Source organism: Orcinus orca, chromosome X (assembly GCF_937001465.1).
Source record: "Orcinus orca chromosome X, mOrcOrc1.1, whole genome shotgun sequence".
NCBI lineage: Eukaryota > Metazoa > Chordata > Mammalia > Artiodactyla > Delphinidae > Orcinus > Orcinus orca.
The window spans coordinates 84,663,194-84,683,205 of NC_064580.1; the positions used below are offsets into that span (position 1 = coordinate 84,663,194).

The 20,012-nt window shown below is 38.9% G+C and overlaps 1 protein-coding gene across 3 annotated transcripts in view; it reads left to right on the forward strand.

Moving 5' to 3' along the window:
- The window catches only part of DIAPH2 (diaphanous related formin 2), an 893,504-nt gene that overhangs the window by 717,504 nt on the left and 155,988 nt on the right, over positions 1-20,012 (forward strand). For all 3 annotated transcript variants that reach the window (XM_049705081.1, XM_033412217.2, XM_049705082.1), the window contains exon 27: positions 10,559-10,654. In XM_049705081.1, coding sequence (XP_049561038.1) covers positions 10,559-10,654 — 96 coding nt within the window. The remainder of the gene's footprint in view (positions 1-10,558; positions 10,655-20,012) is intronic.

Sequence of the window (20,012 nt, forward strand, 5' to 3'; positions counted from 1 at the left end):
GTGGTGTGTGACATTTGTTAAAACTACCTGACAGGACTCTCATGACAGCCGGTCTTCAAAAGTTACTTCCATCCCTCCCTTACCTGGTGCCTATGCTAGGCAGCAAGGAAGATAAAAGTATACATTTGACCTCATGATGGTGCTCTGGAAGCTCAAACTCTCCATTTTCTCTCCACCACTAGGGTTGTGTTCGTATTTCTTATGAAATGGTTAGGTTCATTGCATGGTATCATGTTCTGATATGGCCATCCAGTTGAAGTCCAGAGGTAAGGAGCTAGGTCTTCTGTAACGGAGCTGAATTTACTCCACGTCAGTCAGAGGCTGGTTCTCAGACATGAAATCAAAACTTGGAAAGCAGGTCTCCCACTGGTCTTTGAAAAAAAAAAACAAACCTCTCTTCTCTTTTTGTAATTGTTCTTTTGGAACTAACTTCAAGGATTCTTAAATGTAAATCCACATAGAAGTGTATGTATAATTGTTGCTTCATGAATGATTCTGTCTCATTCTTGGCTTTGGCCCTCCAAAAGAAAGCATTTCAATTTCAAGTAGGCCGACATCGACATCACACGTTCTTTCCCACCTTCCACCCATGGTGAGCCCGTTTCACTGACACGGAGGTTGCCAAGCTCCTTCGGCACCTCAGAGACAGATTGTGAGTTCCACAGGTGTCTGTATGTAGCATGATGTTGATGTTGACAGTGTGTGCTCTAGAGCAGGGTTCAGCAAACTTTTTCTGTAAAGGGCCAGATAGTAAATATTTTAGGCCTCGAAGACCAAAAATCTCCGTTACAACTACTCAACTCTGCTGTTGTAGCTTGAAAGCAGCCATAGACCAATACATCCTGAATGAGTATGGCTATGTTACAATAAAAGTTAGGTACTGAAATTTGAATTTGGGGAAATTTTCATGAGGCATGGAAGATTATTCTTCTTTTAGTTAAAAAAAAAAACACTTAATATGTGAAAACCATTCTTATGATGTGGGCTGTACAAACACAGGTGTTAGGCTGCATTTGACCACTGGGGCTATAATTTGCCAACCCCTGCTCTAGAGACATACTCTTGAGGGTCTAAGGCTGGTTCTGTCACCTCTCAACCTTGCGAACTTGAGTGAGTTACTTTACCCAAATATGCCTCAGTTTCGTTACCTGAAAAATAGGTTGGCGTAGGGATCCAACATCCCTTAGAACAGGGCCTGACATATAGTAAGCTCTCAATAAATGACAGACATTATTACTATTCCTAAGTCCAAAAACATCTTTCTTTTATCTTTTCAGAAAGTCACTGAGATTTACTTTGGCTGATGGTTTTGAATTTATTATTTTTCCAAGTTTGTTTTTGCTTAGTTCTCCCTTCACAAGTGTTCCATGCCCTTAGTAAATGATTGATTCTGATAAGACACACAGTATTTCAAAGGTATCTTTGAAATATTGATTATTTAAAATATCGAACGTGAGATATTTTACCAGAGGCATCAACAGTGGTTCTGGTAAGCGTTAACATTCAGGTTTATTCAGGCTTATTTATAGAGTGTAATTTTCTTCTCCCAATCTTCTAGCATATAGGTAGGTAACTGGGGAAAAAATGAATACACATAAACATTACTTTTTAACTACCATTTACTATCAAGCTGTCTTACCGCAGGTGGACTGCCCAAAAGGTGCCTCTGTCCATAAAAGTTCCTTCACTAAGACCACCAGTAGAAATCCATTCAAGTGTGTTAACAGGCAACTCTTTTTTTTTTTTTTTTTTTTGCGGTACGCGGGCCTCTCACTGTTGTGGCTTCTCCCGTTGCGAGGCACAGGCTCTGGACGCACAGGCTCAGCGGCCATGGCCCACGGGCCCAGCCGCTCCACGGCATGTGGGATCTTCCCGGACCGGGGCACGAACCCGTGTCCCCAGCATCGGCAGGCAGACTCTCAACCACTGTGCCACCAGGGAAGCCCAACAGGCAACTCTTTAAAATGCAAATACATTAGGGAAAGTTAACTCACCAATTTAGCTACTGTGACAGACTTTGAGGTGATACCTACCATGTAGATATTTGGGGAGAAATCACTTTATCCTTCACCATTCATCACTCTGGAGTGGAATATCCATTAGCTTGTGACCCTCTAGTACAATATTTATTTCATGACAAAATGTACCTATAACATTAACCTTCAATTAAAAGTGGTAAGGAATAGTAGTATTCACTATGAAGTTTATCTGAATCTGATAATTCCCTTCACTATAGGAAACTGTTCATTAGCTGTTCTGGCAAGGAGATGCGATAACAGAATGAATGAACTCTCTAACCAACATTTTCCTCTATAGTTTTAACTTTAATTGCTCTGAGATTAATTTTGCTTTTTGGTACATACCACTGTGCAAGGCCTCAACCTGGGAGCATAATGTTTTTCTGTTTTGTTTTGCAAATCTTCAAGTGCTGCATAATGTTATTACTAGTCTGCCCCTAGCTCATCCTGTGGTTTCTGGTAATTTCTTCTAAGCTCCTCTGTCCTCTTTTCCCTCTTGAAAGTTTTCTTCTTTTGAGCAGGAGCATCTGCCTTCATTATTTCCCTTAGAACTTTATACATTCTATTTATGCCCTCTTTTAATCTCTATGGAATAATATCTTGATTTTTTTAAACACTTTTCGTGGCCCTAAATTACTTCATAGACTATTATCTTAGTTACCATCTGTTGGTTTGTCAAGTCACCATTATCTCCATTCTTCACTCACTTCCAATTAAACTGCAAACTAACAAAAACCTCCCATCAGGTAGAGGCTTTCTAGATGTTTGTGGACTGCAGTAGAAGTTGTTCAGGTTTTTGTCATGTCTTACCTCTTATTGTGTTGAATTATAAGAGCTATTTGTCAGCCCCAGGCCTTCATTTTTTTCAGACCCCAGAGAAGGAATTTTGTTTCCCTCTTTTTTGATAAGTGAGCAGTCTTCTAATTTTGTGTCATCTACAAATCCATACATCTTGCAGCAGGGTCTTAATCTGGCCCGTAATAGGTAGCATGAAAGAGATTGAATCTAACGCTGATTTTTCTTGCCCTCCACTTGTCACTGCCTTCTTATTCTGTCAGCTTCCATTTACCACTGCTTATGACCTTGCTTACAAAACCAGTTTTACTGTTCTTTTACCAATAATGCCAAAATTGACTATTGTACTTTGCCCAGGGTTATATACAGAAAAATATTTGTCACTGCAAATTCAATTGTATTCTTTGCAGAATTTCTCACCCACTCTGGTCTATTTTGCATAATACTGTGAGGCTGATCTTAAATGTCACCTTTATCATGTCATTACCTTGCTGAAGATCTACCAATGGCCCTTTAGAGGCCCTTTCATCACATTCAAACTTCTTACTTTGATACCCGAGGCCCTTTAGAACTTTGCTCTGATGCTCTGCTCATGGTTTATCATGTACTCCATGCATATTTGATTTCAGGTGGCCACGCTGATTCAAAACCACCTCAACACATTTTACCCTCTTAAACATTACATGATATGAACAGGCAAAACTAATATACGGTGATAGAAATCAGAGCAGAGGTTGCCTTTGAGTGGTGGAGGCAAGAGGCAACTTTCTGAGGATGATGGAAACATTCAGTATCTTCATTGTGGTGGTGGTTACATGGGTTTAGGTACTTGTCAGAATTCATCAAGCTGTACACAAGATCTGTGCATTACAATATTTGTAAATTTGTACACAGACACATGCACACACACAGAGGAAGTGAGCAAGTAAGCATATGCATGTACACGAGGAGTTAATAAATCTAGACTTTACGAAACTGCAATGAGGTACCACCTCACACCAGTCAGAATGGCCATCATCAAAAAGTCTACAGATAATAAATGCTGGAGAGGGTGTGGAGAAAAGGGAACCCTCCTGCACTGTTGGTGGGAATGTAAATTGGTGCAGCCATTATAGAGAACAGTATGGAGGTTCCTTAAAAAACTAAAAATAGAATTACTATATGACCCAGCAATCCCACTACTGGGCATATATCTGGAGAAGATTCTAAAAGATACATGCACCCCAGTGTTTGTTGCAGCACTATTTACAATAGCCAAGAGTCAGCCATAAAAAAGAATGAAATAATGCCATTTGCAACAACATGGATGGACCTAGAGATTATCATACTAAGTGAAGTAAGCCAGACAGAGAAAGACAAATATCATATGATATTGATTATATGTAGAACCTAAAAACAAAAAAAAAAGATACAAATGAACTTATTTACAAAACAGGAGTAGACTCACAGACATAGAAAACAAACTTATGGTTAAATAAATTAAATTGTTTTTAAATTTTTTAAAAAAATCTAGATTTTACTCTCTTTAAACTGGTCACTATTCAACGTTTTAAATATTAATTTTTTTTCAGGGGCTTAACTTAAGCCCTAATTCTTCCATGAGCCTTCCCTACTCTTTTTTTTTGGCTATGCTTTTTAAAATTTATTTTTATTTATTTATTTTTTTGGCTGCGTTGGGTCTTTGTTGTGGTCCATGGGCTTCTCATTGAGGTGGCTTCTCTTGTTGTGGAGCACAGGCTGTAGGTGCACAGGCTTCAGTAGTTGCAGAACGCGGGCTCAGTAGTTGCGGCATGCGGGCCCTAGAGTGCGCAGGCTTCAGTAGTTGAGGCGCACAGGCTCTAGGGCATGCAGGCTTCAGTAGTTATGATGCACAGGCTCAGTAGTTGTGGCTCACGGGCTCTAGAGCACAGGCTCAGTAGTTGTGATGCCCGGGCTTAGTTGCTCTGCAGCATGTGGGATCTTCCCCGACTGGGGATCGAACCCATGTCCTCTGCATTGGCAGGTGGATTCTTAACCACTGAACCACCAGGGAAGTCCCTCCCCTACTGTTTGAACCCATGGAGAACATAGTTTTATTTTTTAAATTATTTAATCTACCTAAGTATTATTTTGTGTGGTAGGGTCCTGCCCTCATTAAGAAGCCTTTTGCTTCTTTTGGTTCCCTTTATTTACTTTTGGGCCATTTTTATTGGTTGATGGCAACTTCTTCAATTTTGAGTGGCTCAGCTTTTCCAGAAAGCCTTAATTATATGATTGAGAATTCAAGGAGGCAATTGTAGTGAATAATGAAGCCATTATGACCAGGTTGTAAGGATCTTAGGGAATGATTTTTATGGTATTGGTTTTACTTTAGTCATTTTTGAGGAATAATGAGCTAGAGTTGGGTGTTAGTTAATGGAAAAGTCCAAGGCACTAGATGTTTAGGTTCCTAGAGGAATAAGGGATATTTAATTAATAATGTTTGATTAAAAAGGAAGAAGAGCTCAGAGTATTTTCAAAATTGTAAAGGGTCAGAGATTTTACTCTTCTTGCATGCCAGCAAGTCAGCTGCCACAGTTTCAGGGATGCCGGCAGAAGACACAAGATTCCTGGTTCAGAGACAAAGAACTGTTATCCACAGCACAGCAAGCAGTGTGAGCTTCATGTTCAAATTGCTTTCCCTTGCCCTCCAACTCCCACAGGGTGATACCAAGGTGGGCCCAGGTGGATGCTAGGCACACAGTGGATTTGTGTTATGTCTGAGGAACCCATGCTTAAAGAACCCAAATCTTTTATAATGGACTGAAAGCAAACCTGTCTGACATCTGCCCTAGAGGGAGATATAATCTGTCGTCTTCAAAGTAAACCTACCCTCTGTTCTGGAGGGAGACACTGTGCCTTCAAGGCCGTTGACTATAAAAAATTCTTGAAAAGATAGTCCAGAACAAAGATCATCAATGCCTGTGCCCACAAAATATGCAGAAATGTGAGAAACCCATAGGGAATTCCCTCTATATAAGTTTGTGCTAGCCATCGGGGAATAGTCTTGCATAAAAGTGTCATAGAGATCATTAATTTACCTAGTGCTAATTTTAATCTGTGGCATCTCCAAACTCTTCTGGAGAAATTAAGTCGACACAACCCAGGTATGCATTGATGCTGAAAGGTGAAATCAGTGGGCATTCAGGATCCACTGAATGACCAACACTGTTGGAAATATGAAATAGAAGATACAAGCCATGCCTTTCATTTTATCCAAAGATGAGTAGCTCACACAGAGCCCACTGGACTGCATGCAACCCTTCTAGCTCCTTAATACTGTCTGTGATCTAATTTCAGGATGAAAGATTAGAAAGTTGCCTCTGAATTGTTACTTCTCAGACATGCCCATATGTTACTGTTTTAGTGACTAAAAAGCATTACCGATTTCTCCTTGATATTTTTTCACTCAGTAAAATAGGTATTGTAAGTTTTAAGAAGACGCATTTTTCTATGTAATTCAATAAGGTTATATTCTCTTTTTCAATGAAAAATAAAGCACTTAAAAGATTTTTTTTTTCCTGAGTTTGATCTCATAGACCAAAGGGGGGAAAAGAAAATCCAAACAGCTACTCACTACTAATCACATCTAAGTAAGAATTAATGGTTCTGTGAACTTGGAAATTCTAAGTGAACTGTCAACCTCACACAATTCAATCACTGACCAAATTGCAATGAAACTTATTTGAAATGAAGGATAACTTTCAAATGATCATGTTTGCTTTCATTTTGTTTTAGGAAGACTAACTGAAATATAAATCTATAATATATTCATAAAAGCTTTATTCCTTAAGGTTAAACATTTCATGAACATTTCTCTGTCCCTTTGAAAGTTATCATGAAGCAAATGAAAAAGTAATGGTGGACTGGTGGACTAAAACTTATATTTCTTTCCTTAAAGGCGTTACTGATGTTTACAAAGACCTGGATTTTTTTTTTTTTTTTTTAACAGAACCATCTAGCATATGCCTTCTCAGCAGGAGCAATATCACCCCCAAGGGAATCAATATTGGTTCTTGGAGAGGTGGGAGGAGAAAAATCTTAGATATTACAATGGTTTGTGACCTTCCAAAGGACCACAATACATAAGCAGATATATAGTTATATCTGTAAATATTAATGTGGAGGGGATTAGGAAAAAGATATCTAACAAGGCTCTGTTAAGGGAGGAGGGAACGGTAATGGAAGAAAAAAGTTGAGAAACTGATCTGACATAACATTTTTTTAAGTGTTTTCAGATGGCAACCACTAAATTAAGCAAAGGGATTTATTTGTAATTCCTCTCTACTTTATGTCATATTTGTTCTTTTCATCTCTTTAGTCCATAAAAAATATAATAGCTTTAAAGAATTTTAATGAAATGACACCCATAATGTTGTTGTAGATTCTTTTCATGTTTGTGTATTATTTATGTAAAATCATAAATCCTCTTTGGTATTCTGTTCTCGTCACTCGTATACAGATATTCATCTTTCTACATAGTCTTCATAATGACTGTTTTTATGAGGATACCTGAGATTCAGTTGTACCGCAGTTCTATTCCGGTTGTACTTCTGTGTCTAAAAAATCCTTCCGTGTCTTCTTTGCAGTTCTGCTTCTCCTGACTGCCTATTAAAAACTGAGATCCTCAGGAATTGCATCCTATGCCCCTCCTTCTCATACATCTCAGGGTCATCTCGCCGATCTTCCAACAGCACCCTCATCTTTAGCTCCAGCCCAGACTTCACTCCTGGGTTCCAGATTCATATTTCCATCTTAGTTCCTGGACCAGGGATCAAACCCATGCCCCTGGCAGTGGAAGCACAGAGTCCTAACCACTGGACCGCCAGGGAATTCCCCATATTTCCAACTTCTTACTGGATTTCTCTACTTAGATATTCCTCAAAAAAAAATTTTTTTTTCAAACCTGTTTATCCCTTGTCCTCTAGACGCTTTTTCTCCCCGTTGATCTCACCCTTCCAGCCAGGTCCTAATGAATGTACTAATACCTTTAAAATATTCCTCCTCTCTATTCACTCTGCTAGCCCTTTAGTTCAGTTCTTTATCTCTTACTTAGACAATTACTCTATACTCCTAAACATCTCCCTGCCTTCTGTCATGCCATCCCCAGAGTCATCCTCCATAGTGCTGTCTGACAAGTCTTTCTAAAGTATAAATCTGATCAAGTCACTTCCTATATTGCTTATGGCTGCACTGCCCAATACAGCAGCCACAAGCCACATATAGCTGTTGAGCACTTGAAATGTAGCTAATCTGAAGTGAAGGATGAAATAAAAACATGTTAGGTTTCTGAAACTTGCTCTAATAAAAGGAATGTAAAATATATAATTTTTGTATATATTGAATTAAATATTAATATATTAAAATGCATTTCAACTCTTTCTTTTTTAGCTTTTAAATATGGCCACTAGAAAACTTAAAATTATTTAGGTGGTTCACATTTGTGACCTGCATTATATATCTGTTGGAGAGTGCTGGCTTATAAGATAGTGCTCAAACCCATATCATCATGTTAAAAAATCAAATTCAACTGAGTAAATTTTAAAGAGCTAATTGGATTTATTCAATGAATCATAAACTGTGCAGCATCTCATCTAGTAAATAGAAAGGAGCTCCAAAGAGCTGTACAAAATGGAAGACTTTTATAGGCAGAAGGAAGCAAGACAAGGAAGTTCTTCTAGCAAAGAGTGGATTGTTCAGACAAGGTTACCTTCCTTTGTGGGACAGTGGGGGGTCTATCAGGTAGATTTCCTTACTAGTGTTGACCAGGAAATTCCAGATTGAGTGGTTAAGATTACATTCCTGGGAAAGACTGAAACTGCAGTTAGGTTAAGTATCAAGTCTCTGGTTGGTGATGTGAGTCTTAGCACAAGTGACTCCATTTTGGGCCTGTTGTCTCTTTTTTAACAACAGAATTATGATGTTTCATCATCTGGCCATCACTTGCCTAGTTCATTTCATCTTCTTCTAGCTGTCATGCAAAGATTGATCTGGGTTCATACCTGGGCTCCTCCACATGCCAGCTGTGCAATCTGGAACAAGATGCTTAAACTCTCTAAGTTTCACTATACCCAGCTGAAAAACAGAGATAGTTCCTGCTTCAATATGTTGTTGGGAGGATTATAAGATATAACCAATATGGGAATTCCCTGGCGGTCCAGTGGTCTAGACTCAGCGCTTTCACTGCTGTAGGCCCGGGTACGATCCCTGGTCGAGGAACTAAGGTCCCACAAGCCACGTGGTGCGGCCAAAAAAAAAAAAAAAAAAAAAAAAAAGATATAACCAGTGTGAAGTGCGTACTGCATAAAATTTAATTCTCCCAGATACATTCCAGCCATGCCAGACTTCCTTCATTTCCTCTTTTCTTTCCATTGTAAAGAGCAGGTCATGGTTCAGATGTGTCTGCAGCCTTAATATTCCTAAAAGTGCACAATCCTCTTTCCCTATTTAGTCACTGAGGTTCTACTTTCCCTTTATTTTTCCCGTTTTCACCAAATATTATACCTGAGAACCTCTGTATTTCCTTTTATTTTTTCACTCAATATCCTGTCCTAAAGAATTCATTTTAAAAAGAATAAATGATTGTAACATTGAGGAAATCTCAAGTCAAATGAAGAGCATAATCAAAAGAGATTTTAGCTTATTCTTGCCCCATAAGAAAATATTTTTTCCCTGTGATCTGACACCCACAGTCAATTCTTTAAACAAAGTAGGATTTAAATTTCACTTTGGAGTAACATCAGAAATAATTTCTTCTCCCTCACTGCCCCCCTTTTCTTTTCTTAAACCTCCTGCCTACAAGTGTCCTCTACCCCAGACCCACACACTTAGCTACCACTCAAATTAACCACCTGGCGAGGGTCCTTTTCATCAGTGAGGCCTGTTGAGAAGAGGGTCCTCAGCTCACTGTGGATCTTCCACAGCTTCGCAGAGAGTTTCTGGCAATGGACATCTTGTCCTAGCAAATCTTAGAAGTATTTTTAACAGCCAGAATTTCAAAGATAAGAGTAGGGTGAAATGTTTTATATACGTTTCTGTTAGGAATTTCCATGAACATCTCTGAGTACTCCACTCACAGGAAAAGTTTAGAAACACAACAGCATTCTAAAAGGGGTGATGAGACTCTGGCTAATGTCTCTCAAATGTAAAATGTGGACTTTCAGATGATGTGGTCACCTTTGCCTTCTGCAATGTCAGCATTTCAAAATGGATAAAGGATATGGATTAGATAGGAACTGAATGCAAGTGTGTTTTGCAAATAGTGTCTTTTAAGATAACCGCAGATGATGGTTGAATGCTTAAGGTATTAATACAATCAGTATTTAACCTTGTGTAACTCCGCTTCATCAAATCACGCCCTGCACGTTGATTGCATTAAGCTGGGTCAGTGGTTTCTTGCTTAGGAATATCTTATAAGAATCTGAACAGGAAGGCAGCAGTAGCTGATCAGCTACTGTTTATTTGCATACTGAGCATGTCATCAATAATACAAAAGACAAGGTCTTTAAGTTGAAAGAACAGTGGGATTGGCATGAATTTTGCTTAATGGTGCGTAATAAGCAAAGTAGTCTGTGGTGCCAGAAACTGACAGGATCCATTATGTTAAAACAGATATATGTCTTTAATTTAGGGGTATTATGTAAATCTGACAGGAGTTTTTCCCTTTATTTTCCTGTAGTTTAACTTTAATTGCTCCAAGATTAATTCCAATTTCTCCCTTCCTCCAGAGGGTGATGAGACGGGCGTGATGGATAATCTTCTAGAAGCCCTGCAATCAGGTGCAGCATTCCGAGACCGCAGAAAGCGGATTCCAAGGAATCCAGGTAAGAGCCATTCCAGCTCACATGGTATTATAGAATGTAAGTGCTCAGAGCCAAGTACCAAAAATAACCCAAAAGACGAAAACAACCTTTCTCATGAAAAAAATGTTTTTAAACAGTAGATCTCAGTTCATGTGTGAAATCTCAGCAGGCTTCTATATCTACGTGATCACAAGTTTCAACTTGGTAAAAGCATCTTCAAATAACTGTAGGCTTTGCAAAAAAAATTAGAAGCAAGGATTCCTGCTGTGTTTCATATTAAATATTTTTAATTGTGATTTTATGAACATGTGGTTTGAGTAGAAGATGGTTTAAAACCATAAATGTAATTAAATCATTCCAAGTAATTAGCCCTAATGATGTCACGTTAGCTATTTACAGGTAAGGAAACTGAGATAATGCTCCTTTCCAGAGGCCATTTTGGCTTTGCAGTCCATTGTCCATTCTCCATGTTACTAAAGAGAGGACAGGCACAGATGATCCAAGATCCCCAAAAGTCCCAAAATGTTGGAACCCCCTTTTTGTGTTTGTTTGATTAATAACAAAGCCACACTATGAAAATCGATCTCGGAGGAAGAAAAAACATAAAAGAAGCAGCACAACCTCACTCACTCAAGTGGACCCAGAAAGTTGTCTGCCTTTTCTCTTCATACCCTATGACTGAAGTAAATAATAGCTCCTCTCAGAATAATCCAAGTAGGCTGAGCTATCCATCTCCTCTAAGGAAATTTTTATATTTTTAATTCCTATCTTTCTTGAAGTAGAGGGAGAAACTAGGTGTGTTGACTGTAAAAGCTCTCTTCATGGGCTGTAGAGCTATACGGAGACAGAAATGAAAAAAGGAAAATTAATAGTAAACGTGGAAACTCTACTTAATTTAGATTGGTAAGATTTGCCATGAATAGCCTACAATTCACAAATATCCTGTGTTTAGAATAGAAACGATCACATTTTATTAAAATGGAAATTGGTACCTCTCAAAACCATTGTACTCCAACAAACCAGTGAAAGAAATGGAGCCCAGAGCAGAATGGTCCAGAAAAGCTTTTGGCAATGGTGAAATTCATGGTGGAAGACAATATAAGTTATATTTCATCTTTTTCACATTTGAGTGAATCCCGATGGGTACATTAGCCTGAAGGTTAGATTTGGTTGAGAGGACAAGAGTGTTTTGGTTGGAGTGTAAGACCGCTTTATGTGGATGAAGACATTGCAGATGGCCTACAGAAAGAGTGGAAGACTGCAGGAAAGAAACTTAACATCTATATTTATATGTCCATATTTTTTACAGTAATGCTGCATGGCAGAATGTTAGGAGCACTACTAATCTGTCCTCAATCTTTACCTGTAAAATGAGAATATTCTATCATGCTACCAGAGGCCCATGCCACCTTTTAAGGAAAATAGAAACCTTCCCTGCTCTTTCTTGAACAGTCAGAGCATTAATAGGCAGTGGAAGCAAACTGAAATAATTTTTCTATCAATTCTGTTCTCTGTTAAGCAGCTGATAAGTAAAAACATGTTATTCTGTGCCATAAAAGAACTGCCATCATCTTTCTAGGCTGTTTATTTTTAAAATACATTTGCTAAGGCCCCTGTCTGACTAGTCTCACACCTCATACTGACTCTAGAACGACTGTACTGAGAGAGAGAGATCATTCCATGGGGTTTCTGTGAGTTTGGTACTCAAGGGAATATAGTGTTGTCAACTGTGAAACACCAAGAATATATTCACAAACTGCATAATTTTTTAGTACTGATTCCAAGTAATCTAAATTGGGACCTCTTTTGCTTTGTAGTTGGAGGGCCTCCATGAACACGTAGGGTCAAAAATATCAGCGCACTTATCCCTGGCAGTCATTCCAAGTGGCAGCAGCCAATGCAAATGTCTAGCGGTAAGAAGAAACTAGAAGGCAGACGGTGGCAGTGATTGGTAAAGCATCTTGGACATCAGTAGAAGTACTTGAAGGGACGGGGAGGGGAAGACAGGCACAGAGTTAGCAAGTCTGCCAAAAACTCTCCTGTCTGCTTCCCTCTTTCTAAAAACGACAGAACTAGGGGGCTTTTCCAGATTTCCTCGCTGTTTCTGCCTCTCTTAGCTAAGATCATCCTTTCCTGCTGGCCTCCTTTTGTTTTCACTTTCCTAGGCACCTTATTTGGTTCCTTTCCAAGATCCCATTGACTTTCTATTGCTACACTTTCCCTGTTTAACCCCAGCATCCTTGCTCCTGTCCAGAAACCTCTACTTCACCATGATGAGATAAAAGCAGAAAAATCAAATTATAAAGAAGGCTGTTTTCTCCAAGTAAAGTCGTATCAGAGGAAATAGCCAAAATATCTGAAATCAGAGTGAACCACAGACAGCAAAGAGGTACTGCTCTGCTTGCCAACCCCATTATCATTGCTTACAGATGGACACCCCGGCATGTAAAATACAGAGCCCTACAATTGTGCTTCTAATTGCAGTGTTTTCAATTGCATATTTAAACAAAATCAGGTGAGTCTGTATTCTTCATTAGAAAATCAGAATGTTAATAAATGGTATGATTAGTTACCGACATTGCAAATCTTCCACAGTGAGCCGATGTTCCCCTCCCCAAGAAGAACTCATATTAGTTAACTCAGAAGGAGCTCCAGCCCATTCAGCTGAGTGTGTTGTTTCAGTTAAGGGCACCAAAACCATTTTAAGGGAGACGATCATATCAGCAGTGATATTGAAAATATAAATAACTGGTATAGCATGGGCCCCAGCCAATCAGAACGTGCACAGGCAGTAAGTAGCCACTATGGCTGCTACTGGCTGTATTGCCCAGATTATGGCTGTGCTAGTGTCAAACTTGAAGCTTAGGAAATGAGCCCCTAAACATTTATTCATGCATTGGACCTCTATTCTGTGAAAGGTACTATGCTGGACATGATGGCAGATGCAGAAATAATTAAGTTTTCCTTCGTTATAAGACCCTTGTGTCTTATAGGAAAGATAAAAAAGACAGAAAGACTACAGGATAAGGCAGATGATAAGGGGCATTATACACCAGGTGTTAATAACATACTGTGTGAGTTCTGAGGAGGGAAATATTGTACCATATTGATATATCAGAAAAAAAATCATGGAGAAAAAGGCTTTGAAGGATGAGTATGGATTTCAGCAGTAGGAGTTGGAGGTGGGGATAGTGGGCATTTGAGTCAAATGAAACATCATTAAGACTGTAGAAAGTGCAAAGCATTTTGGGAGAATGGCAAATGGTACAGCTAGTAAGAAAATAGGTTATATAAAGTGTAAAAGTATGGAGATAATTCTGGAAAAGTGGGTTGTTACCCTATCATACAGTGCTTGAATAAGAGACTAAGGTGTTCGCATATCATTCTTTAGGCAATGGGAGTATATTGTTTTTAGCAGTGGAAGAATATGATCAAAGCTCTATATTAGGACATTTAATCTATAGGAATGTAGGTGATGAATTAGTCATATTCTTAGTCATATGACTAATTCTTAGTCAAAAGGAGATAATTTAGGGGAAGGGGAGTAGCCAGGAGTCAAGGATGATCCTAGGGTTTTGACTTTGATTAGCTGGGAGGACAGTTGGGTTATGAGAGAAAACTATTAAGATCAGGAAAAAGGAATAGTGATAGAAGACAAATTCAGTTTTGGGCAAGTGAAACTGAAAGTGATAGCAGAGCGTTGAGGTCAAGATGTCCAGAACTTTCTTGGAAATATGAGTGTAGATTTCATCACAAGAGGTTGAGTTTGTGAGATTTCTGGTTATACTTTGGAAATGGAAGAGATTATAAGAGAGATTATTAAGCGAAAGGAGATCCAAAACCAGAACCTTGAAAATGCCTCCCCTTTGGGGCTAAAAGTAGAACTAGCAGAGAAGATAGACCAGGAGCAGTTGGGTATGTAGGAGGCCAATCAAGACATTATTATTCTAGAAGCAAAGGAAGGCAGAAAAGTGGGCATTTTCAATAATGGCATATGCTACAGTGGAATCAAAAAGGATAAAGACCAATGATTTGCCATTTGGGAGCTTTCTAGTGACATTTTAAGAGCATCTTTTCAATATTGGAATGGAATTGGGATCCAGAATGCAGGGACTCAGCAGTGAGTAGATGGTGAGGCTCTAGGGGTAGATAGTATTCATTCAACAATGAAACAATTCTATTGGATGCCCCCTGGGCATCACGTGCTGGATTGGGTACTGAGGATGCAACACCAAAGAGGACTCTTGCCTCAAGGTGCTCACGTACCATTTGGGAAAACATGAATATAATCCACGTGATACAAGTGTAGTGCAAGAAACTAACATAACATTTCAAATCAACTATACTTCAATTAAAAAAATTTTTTTTAATTAAAAAATGCAATGCAATCTTATATGTGCCATAATGAGGTAGGAATCGTGTGCTTGTGCAGCACAGGACATAGGGTAACTCCCCGCATCCCCTCCCCTCTCATCTTTATATTCCCTACAATATGGACTACACTTTCTAGAAGTTTGGTTTGCGAAAGGAGCATCTCAGTTTTCCTTAATTATCTAGGATGGATTTATCATCTATAAATTTGGCCAAATCTTTCTGGACCCTCTTTGTTACAGCCTGTGTTAGCACTTAAGGTAATAAGTCCCATATGTTTACAATCTACTTTGTAAAGAATTGCCCATCAGTATTCCCGACTTTGTCATTATAAGATCAAAGGTAAGCTTTGGAGGAAAAAGAAACACATAACGAAAAACCTTGCAGGAGTAAAAACCACACTTAAAATATTAATACACAATGCCACATCTGTTTTCTTTCTGAATAGCTACAGATACTTAGAACATGCTTCTTCTCTTTGAACCAACTCCACCTCTTCCTTCTTTGCCCACTGTAAGTATAAACAGGTTTCTCGGCAATAGATAGATATCTAACTTAGCTATTTTGGCTCTGACTAGATTTTGATATATAGTTCTAGACATTAAAAACACACACACACAAGAAAAGCATTATGAAGAAATGAAAGCAGGAAACAAAAGAAATGTACTTTGGTTTTAGAACCACTCATGGCAACCAAGAAAACTAAATTTGAAAAAAACAGAAGAAACTCTGGAGACACATGATCCTACTTTTATGAATCAGCAAGATAAAAGTCTGAATGAGAAGGTATAATTTACCATTTGAGAACAGAGAGGAGACAAGAAACAATGATATTCAACAGAGGAAAAAACCAAACTCTAAGTATTAGGAAAAGTATTTTCGTAGCAAAACAAAATCCACATTTTCTTGGGCCTCTCTACCTCACAGTAACCACTTCACTTTCACTTTCACCTATAATACCATTCATTTCCCTGCCTGCTGTTTGCTATAGCAACCGACACTCTCCTGCCTTCACGATGCCGCTGTGAGAGGTCAGTGGCAAAGTGGGAAGAAATGCCTCTGTCTTCCTTGAGTGTGACACTCCACCTATGTACAGTGTGACACTCCACCAAGGTACCAAGATAATATACTACTTAAGCATCAAGGTCTTACAGACATTTTTAGAAAAACAGCTTTCAGGTTTAAGTTACAGCCCTCTTGATCTCCATAGGATTTGGCCCCATACAGCAAGGCCCAGAGACAAGCCCATGTAGTACTCAGTATCCTCCTCCTGTTTTGATGACCAGGGTCTGTTGGGGTTTTACGTTTGTTTTTCTTTTATTATTTTTACTAGGTCAAGCTGGTCATTCATTCTAAGCTGTTTACTTCTTTCTCCCTGTGGAAGAGTTCTTTCACTTGAGCCTCCTCAGTCTCTGTTTCTAAGTGTTAGAATCTTAGAATAGCCAACTAAACCCCATTTTGTCTATAGTACAGTTATTAGATTGGAATGTGCAGTTCAAATTTAGTAAAAAATGACATTATGCAAACAAACACACAGCATTCATCCAACTATTTAGCTATCTATTTATTTATTTATTATTATATATTTTTGTGGTACGCGGGCCTCTCACTGCTGTGGCCTCTCCCGTTGCGGAGCACAGGCTCCGGACGCGCAGGCTCAGCAGCCATGGCTCACGGGCCCAGCCACTCCGCGGCACGTGGGATCCTCCCGAACCGGGGCACGAACCCATGTCCCCTGCATCGGCAGGCGGACTCTCAACCACTGTGCCACCAGGGAAGCCCCTATTTATTGATCAAATAGTAGGGGCCAGGCAACAGTGCTAGGACCCTGGAGGTCAAAGATGGATAAAGCATGGGTCTTGCCCTCAAGAACTCAGCGGCTCATGGGAAAGACAGAATTATACATAATGTAAATGCTATGATATAAGTAGGTACAAAGTGCTAAAAGAGGAATAAACTGCCTGGAGAATTCAACAAAGTTTTCATGATGAAAGTGGCATTTGAACTGTTTTGAAGGATGAATAGTAGTTTGTCTGGAGAACAGGGGGAATGGTGGCAAATACATGCAATGGAGACATGGAAGGGAACAGTGGTAATGATGAAAAGTTTGTTGCAACAAAAAGCCAACACACACACACACACACACACACACACACACACACACACACACGAAAGCAAGCGGGGTTGAGACTGGAGATAACCAATCTGGGGAACATTTGCATGTATATGATTATAGAAACCTTGGGATCACCCAGGAAGAGTATGTCCAATGAGAGGTAAAGGCCAAGACTAGTGCCTTTGGGAATTACAATATTTAGGTGGAAAATAGAGGAATCAACAAAGGGCACTGAGAAAAAAAAGAATAGTCAGAAAGGGAAGAAGAGAAACAGCAAAAAGTGATGCCTGGAAGACCGAGGTTAGAGAGAATTTCAGAATGGAGAAAGTCAGCAAGGTCACATCCTGCAGAAAGTTAAGTAAGTAGAATGATGACTGAAAATAGACCAGTGGGTTTGTCAGCTAGCAGGTAACAGCTGTCCTTTTCCCGAGCAGTTTCAGTAGAATGGTGAGGGCCAAGAGGGAGGATTTAATGGATTAAAGAACAAAGAATATCTTTTGTTCCTTAAGTGCTGGCGCTTGAAGGAAAGAAAGGGAGTTAGAGAATGAAAAGATAAATTGAATCTCTTCTAGAGATTCTGACAGGAAACTCTAGATGCTTTCAAGGGTCTTGAATGGCATTGCCAATCATAAATTATGCCTGGTTTTCCTTCCAAATATAGGACACTTTTCCCTCTTAATTCAACTGTATTTATTGAGCATATACTATGTGATGTACTTAAAATAGTTTAGCATGCTGGGCGTTTTACAGTTAACAAAGCACTTTCTCATCTGTTGTGTGTATGTGATTCATAGCCATCTAGTAATGCGGAGTTCTGTTTGCATAAGTTAAAATGAAGGACATTTATGGCTCATACAGAGAGTTTAGCTGGTGGGGGGTGGAGGTGGGGAAGGAGACAGAAGGATCAAATAATCCTCAGGCCAGCCACTCAGTGTTCTCAGGAGCATTAGCTCGGTTACCTCTTGGCAATAACTAGAGGGCGAATTCTAGGATCTTGGTGAAATGATCAACATTTAGGTGACAGTTAAAAATACGAGAGCAGGTAAAATAATCTGGGGAAAATGAGTAGAGCAGCGGGCAAAGGGAAAACCCTGGAGAAAACAAACATTTGTGACACTGGTTCTCAGCCCTGGCTACACACTGGAATCACTTTGAGGTCCTTCTAAAAAATACCCATGTCCAGTTCCTCTCTGAAGCAATCAAATCCAAATCTATGGAGTCAGAATCTGAGCAATAGTATATTTTAAAATTAATTCAGATATACACTACCAAATATTAAATAGATAAACAACAAACACCTACTGTATAGCACAGGGCACCGTATTCAATATCTCATAATAGCCTATAATGGAAAATAATCTGAAAAAGAAGAAATATGTGTGTAACTGAATCACTTTGCTTTATATCTCAAACCAACACAACATTGTAAATCAACTGTACTTCAATTAAAAAAAAAAGTTACTCAGGTGATTTTAATGTGTCACAAAAGTTGACAACCACCAATTTATGGGACTAGCTTGGAAACCGAAGCACATAAAAGATAGCATGAAGGGGTTTGTTCTGGAGGAGTGGGGAGAAAAAAGCTAGTGTGGTATCGCTGAGGCCAAAGGAATAGAGCTTTTCAAAGAGTAAGTGCTGAATAGCATCAGATGTAGCCAGGAGGACCAATAAAGTAAGGATTGGAAAGGATCCAGTGGATTTAACTGTTAGGAATTCATTGGTGACCTTAGCAGAAACAGTTTTAGGAGAGTGTGTTTGGACGGGGGTGAGAGTGAGGCAGATGCCTTGAGTTCTAAAATGCTATTCGTTTGTAAGGCCACTTAATTTAGTGTCTTCTATTTTCATCGCTTCATGTGAATCTTATGATGAAGTGTGTACGTGTATTAGTTACTTAATTTTTTTTTCTTTTTCTTTACGGAAATTAAATTTTACTTTCAGGACAGACACACACATGTATTGATTAATAAGACATAGGTTTGCATTAGGGAGGCTAGAAACAAGATTGCTATGTAGTCTATCCTTGATTATTCTTTGACAACTAGAGAACAAATTGAACACAGACCATTTATGCCCTATTTATATGCAAAATTGTTCTAAGCAAGCACTGATTGATGATGTTCTCTATAGAAATTTCAATCACTTTGCTTGTCTGTTCTCCTACACAATATAATCAACTCTGCTGCAGATTTCTTCACTGGTGATCTCTGCAAGCTAGTAGGAGATAAGGTCAATTTCAGTTGATTTTTATGAGAATATGAATTTAACAGGCTTCCTTTAGATATTGGAATATGGGATAAGTTCGGACAAGCAATTATTATGCAGCAGTAAATTTCTCTTGGTAGTTTTAATTCCATGTCAAGAATTCGCAGACATGCTAATGTTGGTAGCTAAGCTCCCATAACCACCTGCTTATTTACAGACCTTCAGTTCAGGAATAAATCGTTGGGACCCTATATGTCGGGTGCGTGATACCGCTCTAACATGAGCAGACACTCTGTGCATCTATAACTATATTAAATGACAAGGTATTTATCAGACTGTCATAAGTATCTTAAATTTTCTAGAAAACTAATTGCTTTCAAAACTAAAGGGAAATAATTGTTCTAATTGGTGGTTGTAATGATAGGCTTATTTCTCTCATATGGACTCGGTAGTATATTATTGAAAATTTTCCTAAACGGGGATAAGAAACGATAAACTCTGCTTCCTGTCCAGCTGAATTCCATCTGCTGCCCCAATGGCCAAAGGCAGCTAGATTCACCTGCAAATGAATGTACTCCCTACCCATCTCCCAGTTTTAATGAAATCTTTGGATATACCTCTCCTGTGTATTATGATTTGAACCTTATTCCTGGTAGTTTCTTTCCTTGTGTCCATTAAAATGAGAGGAGC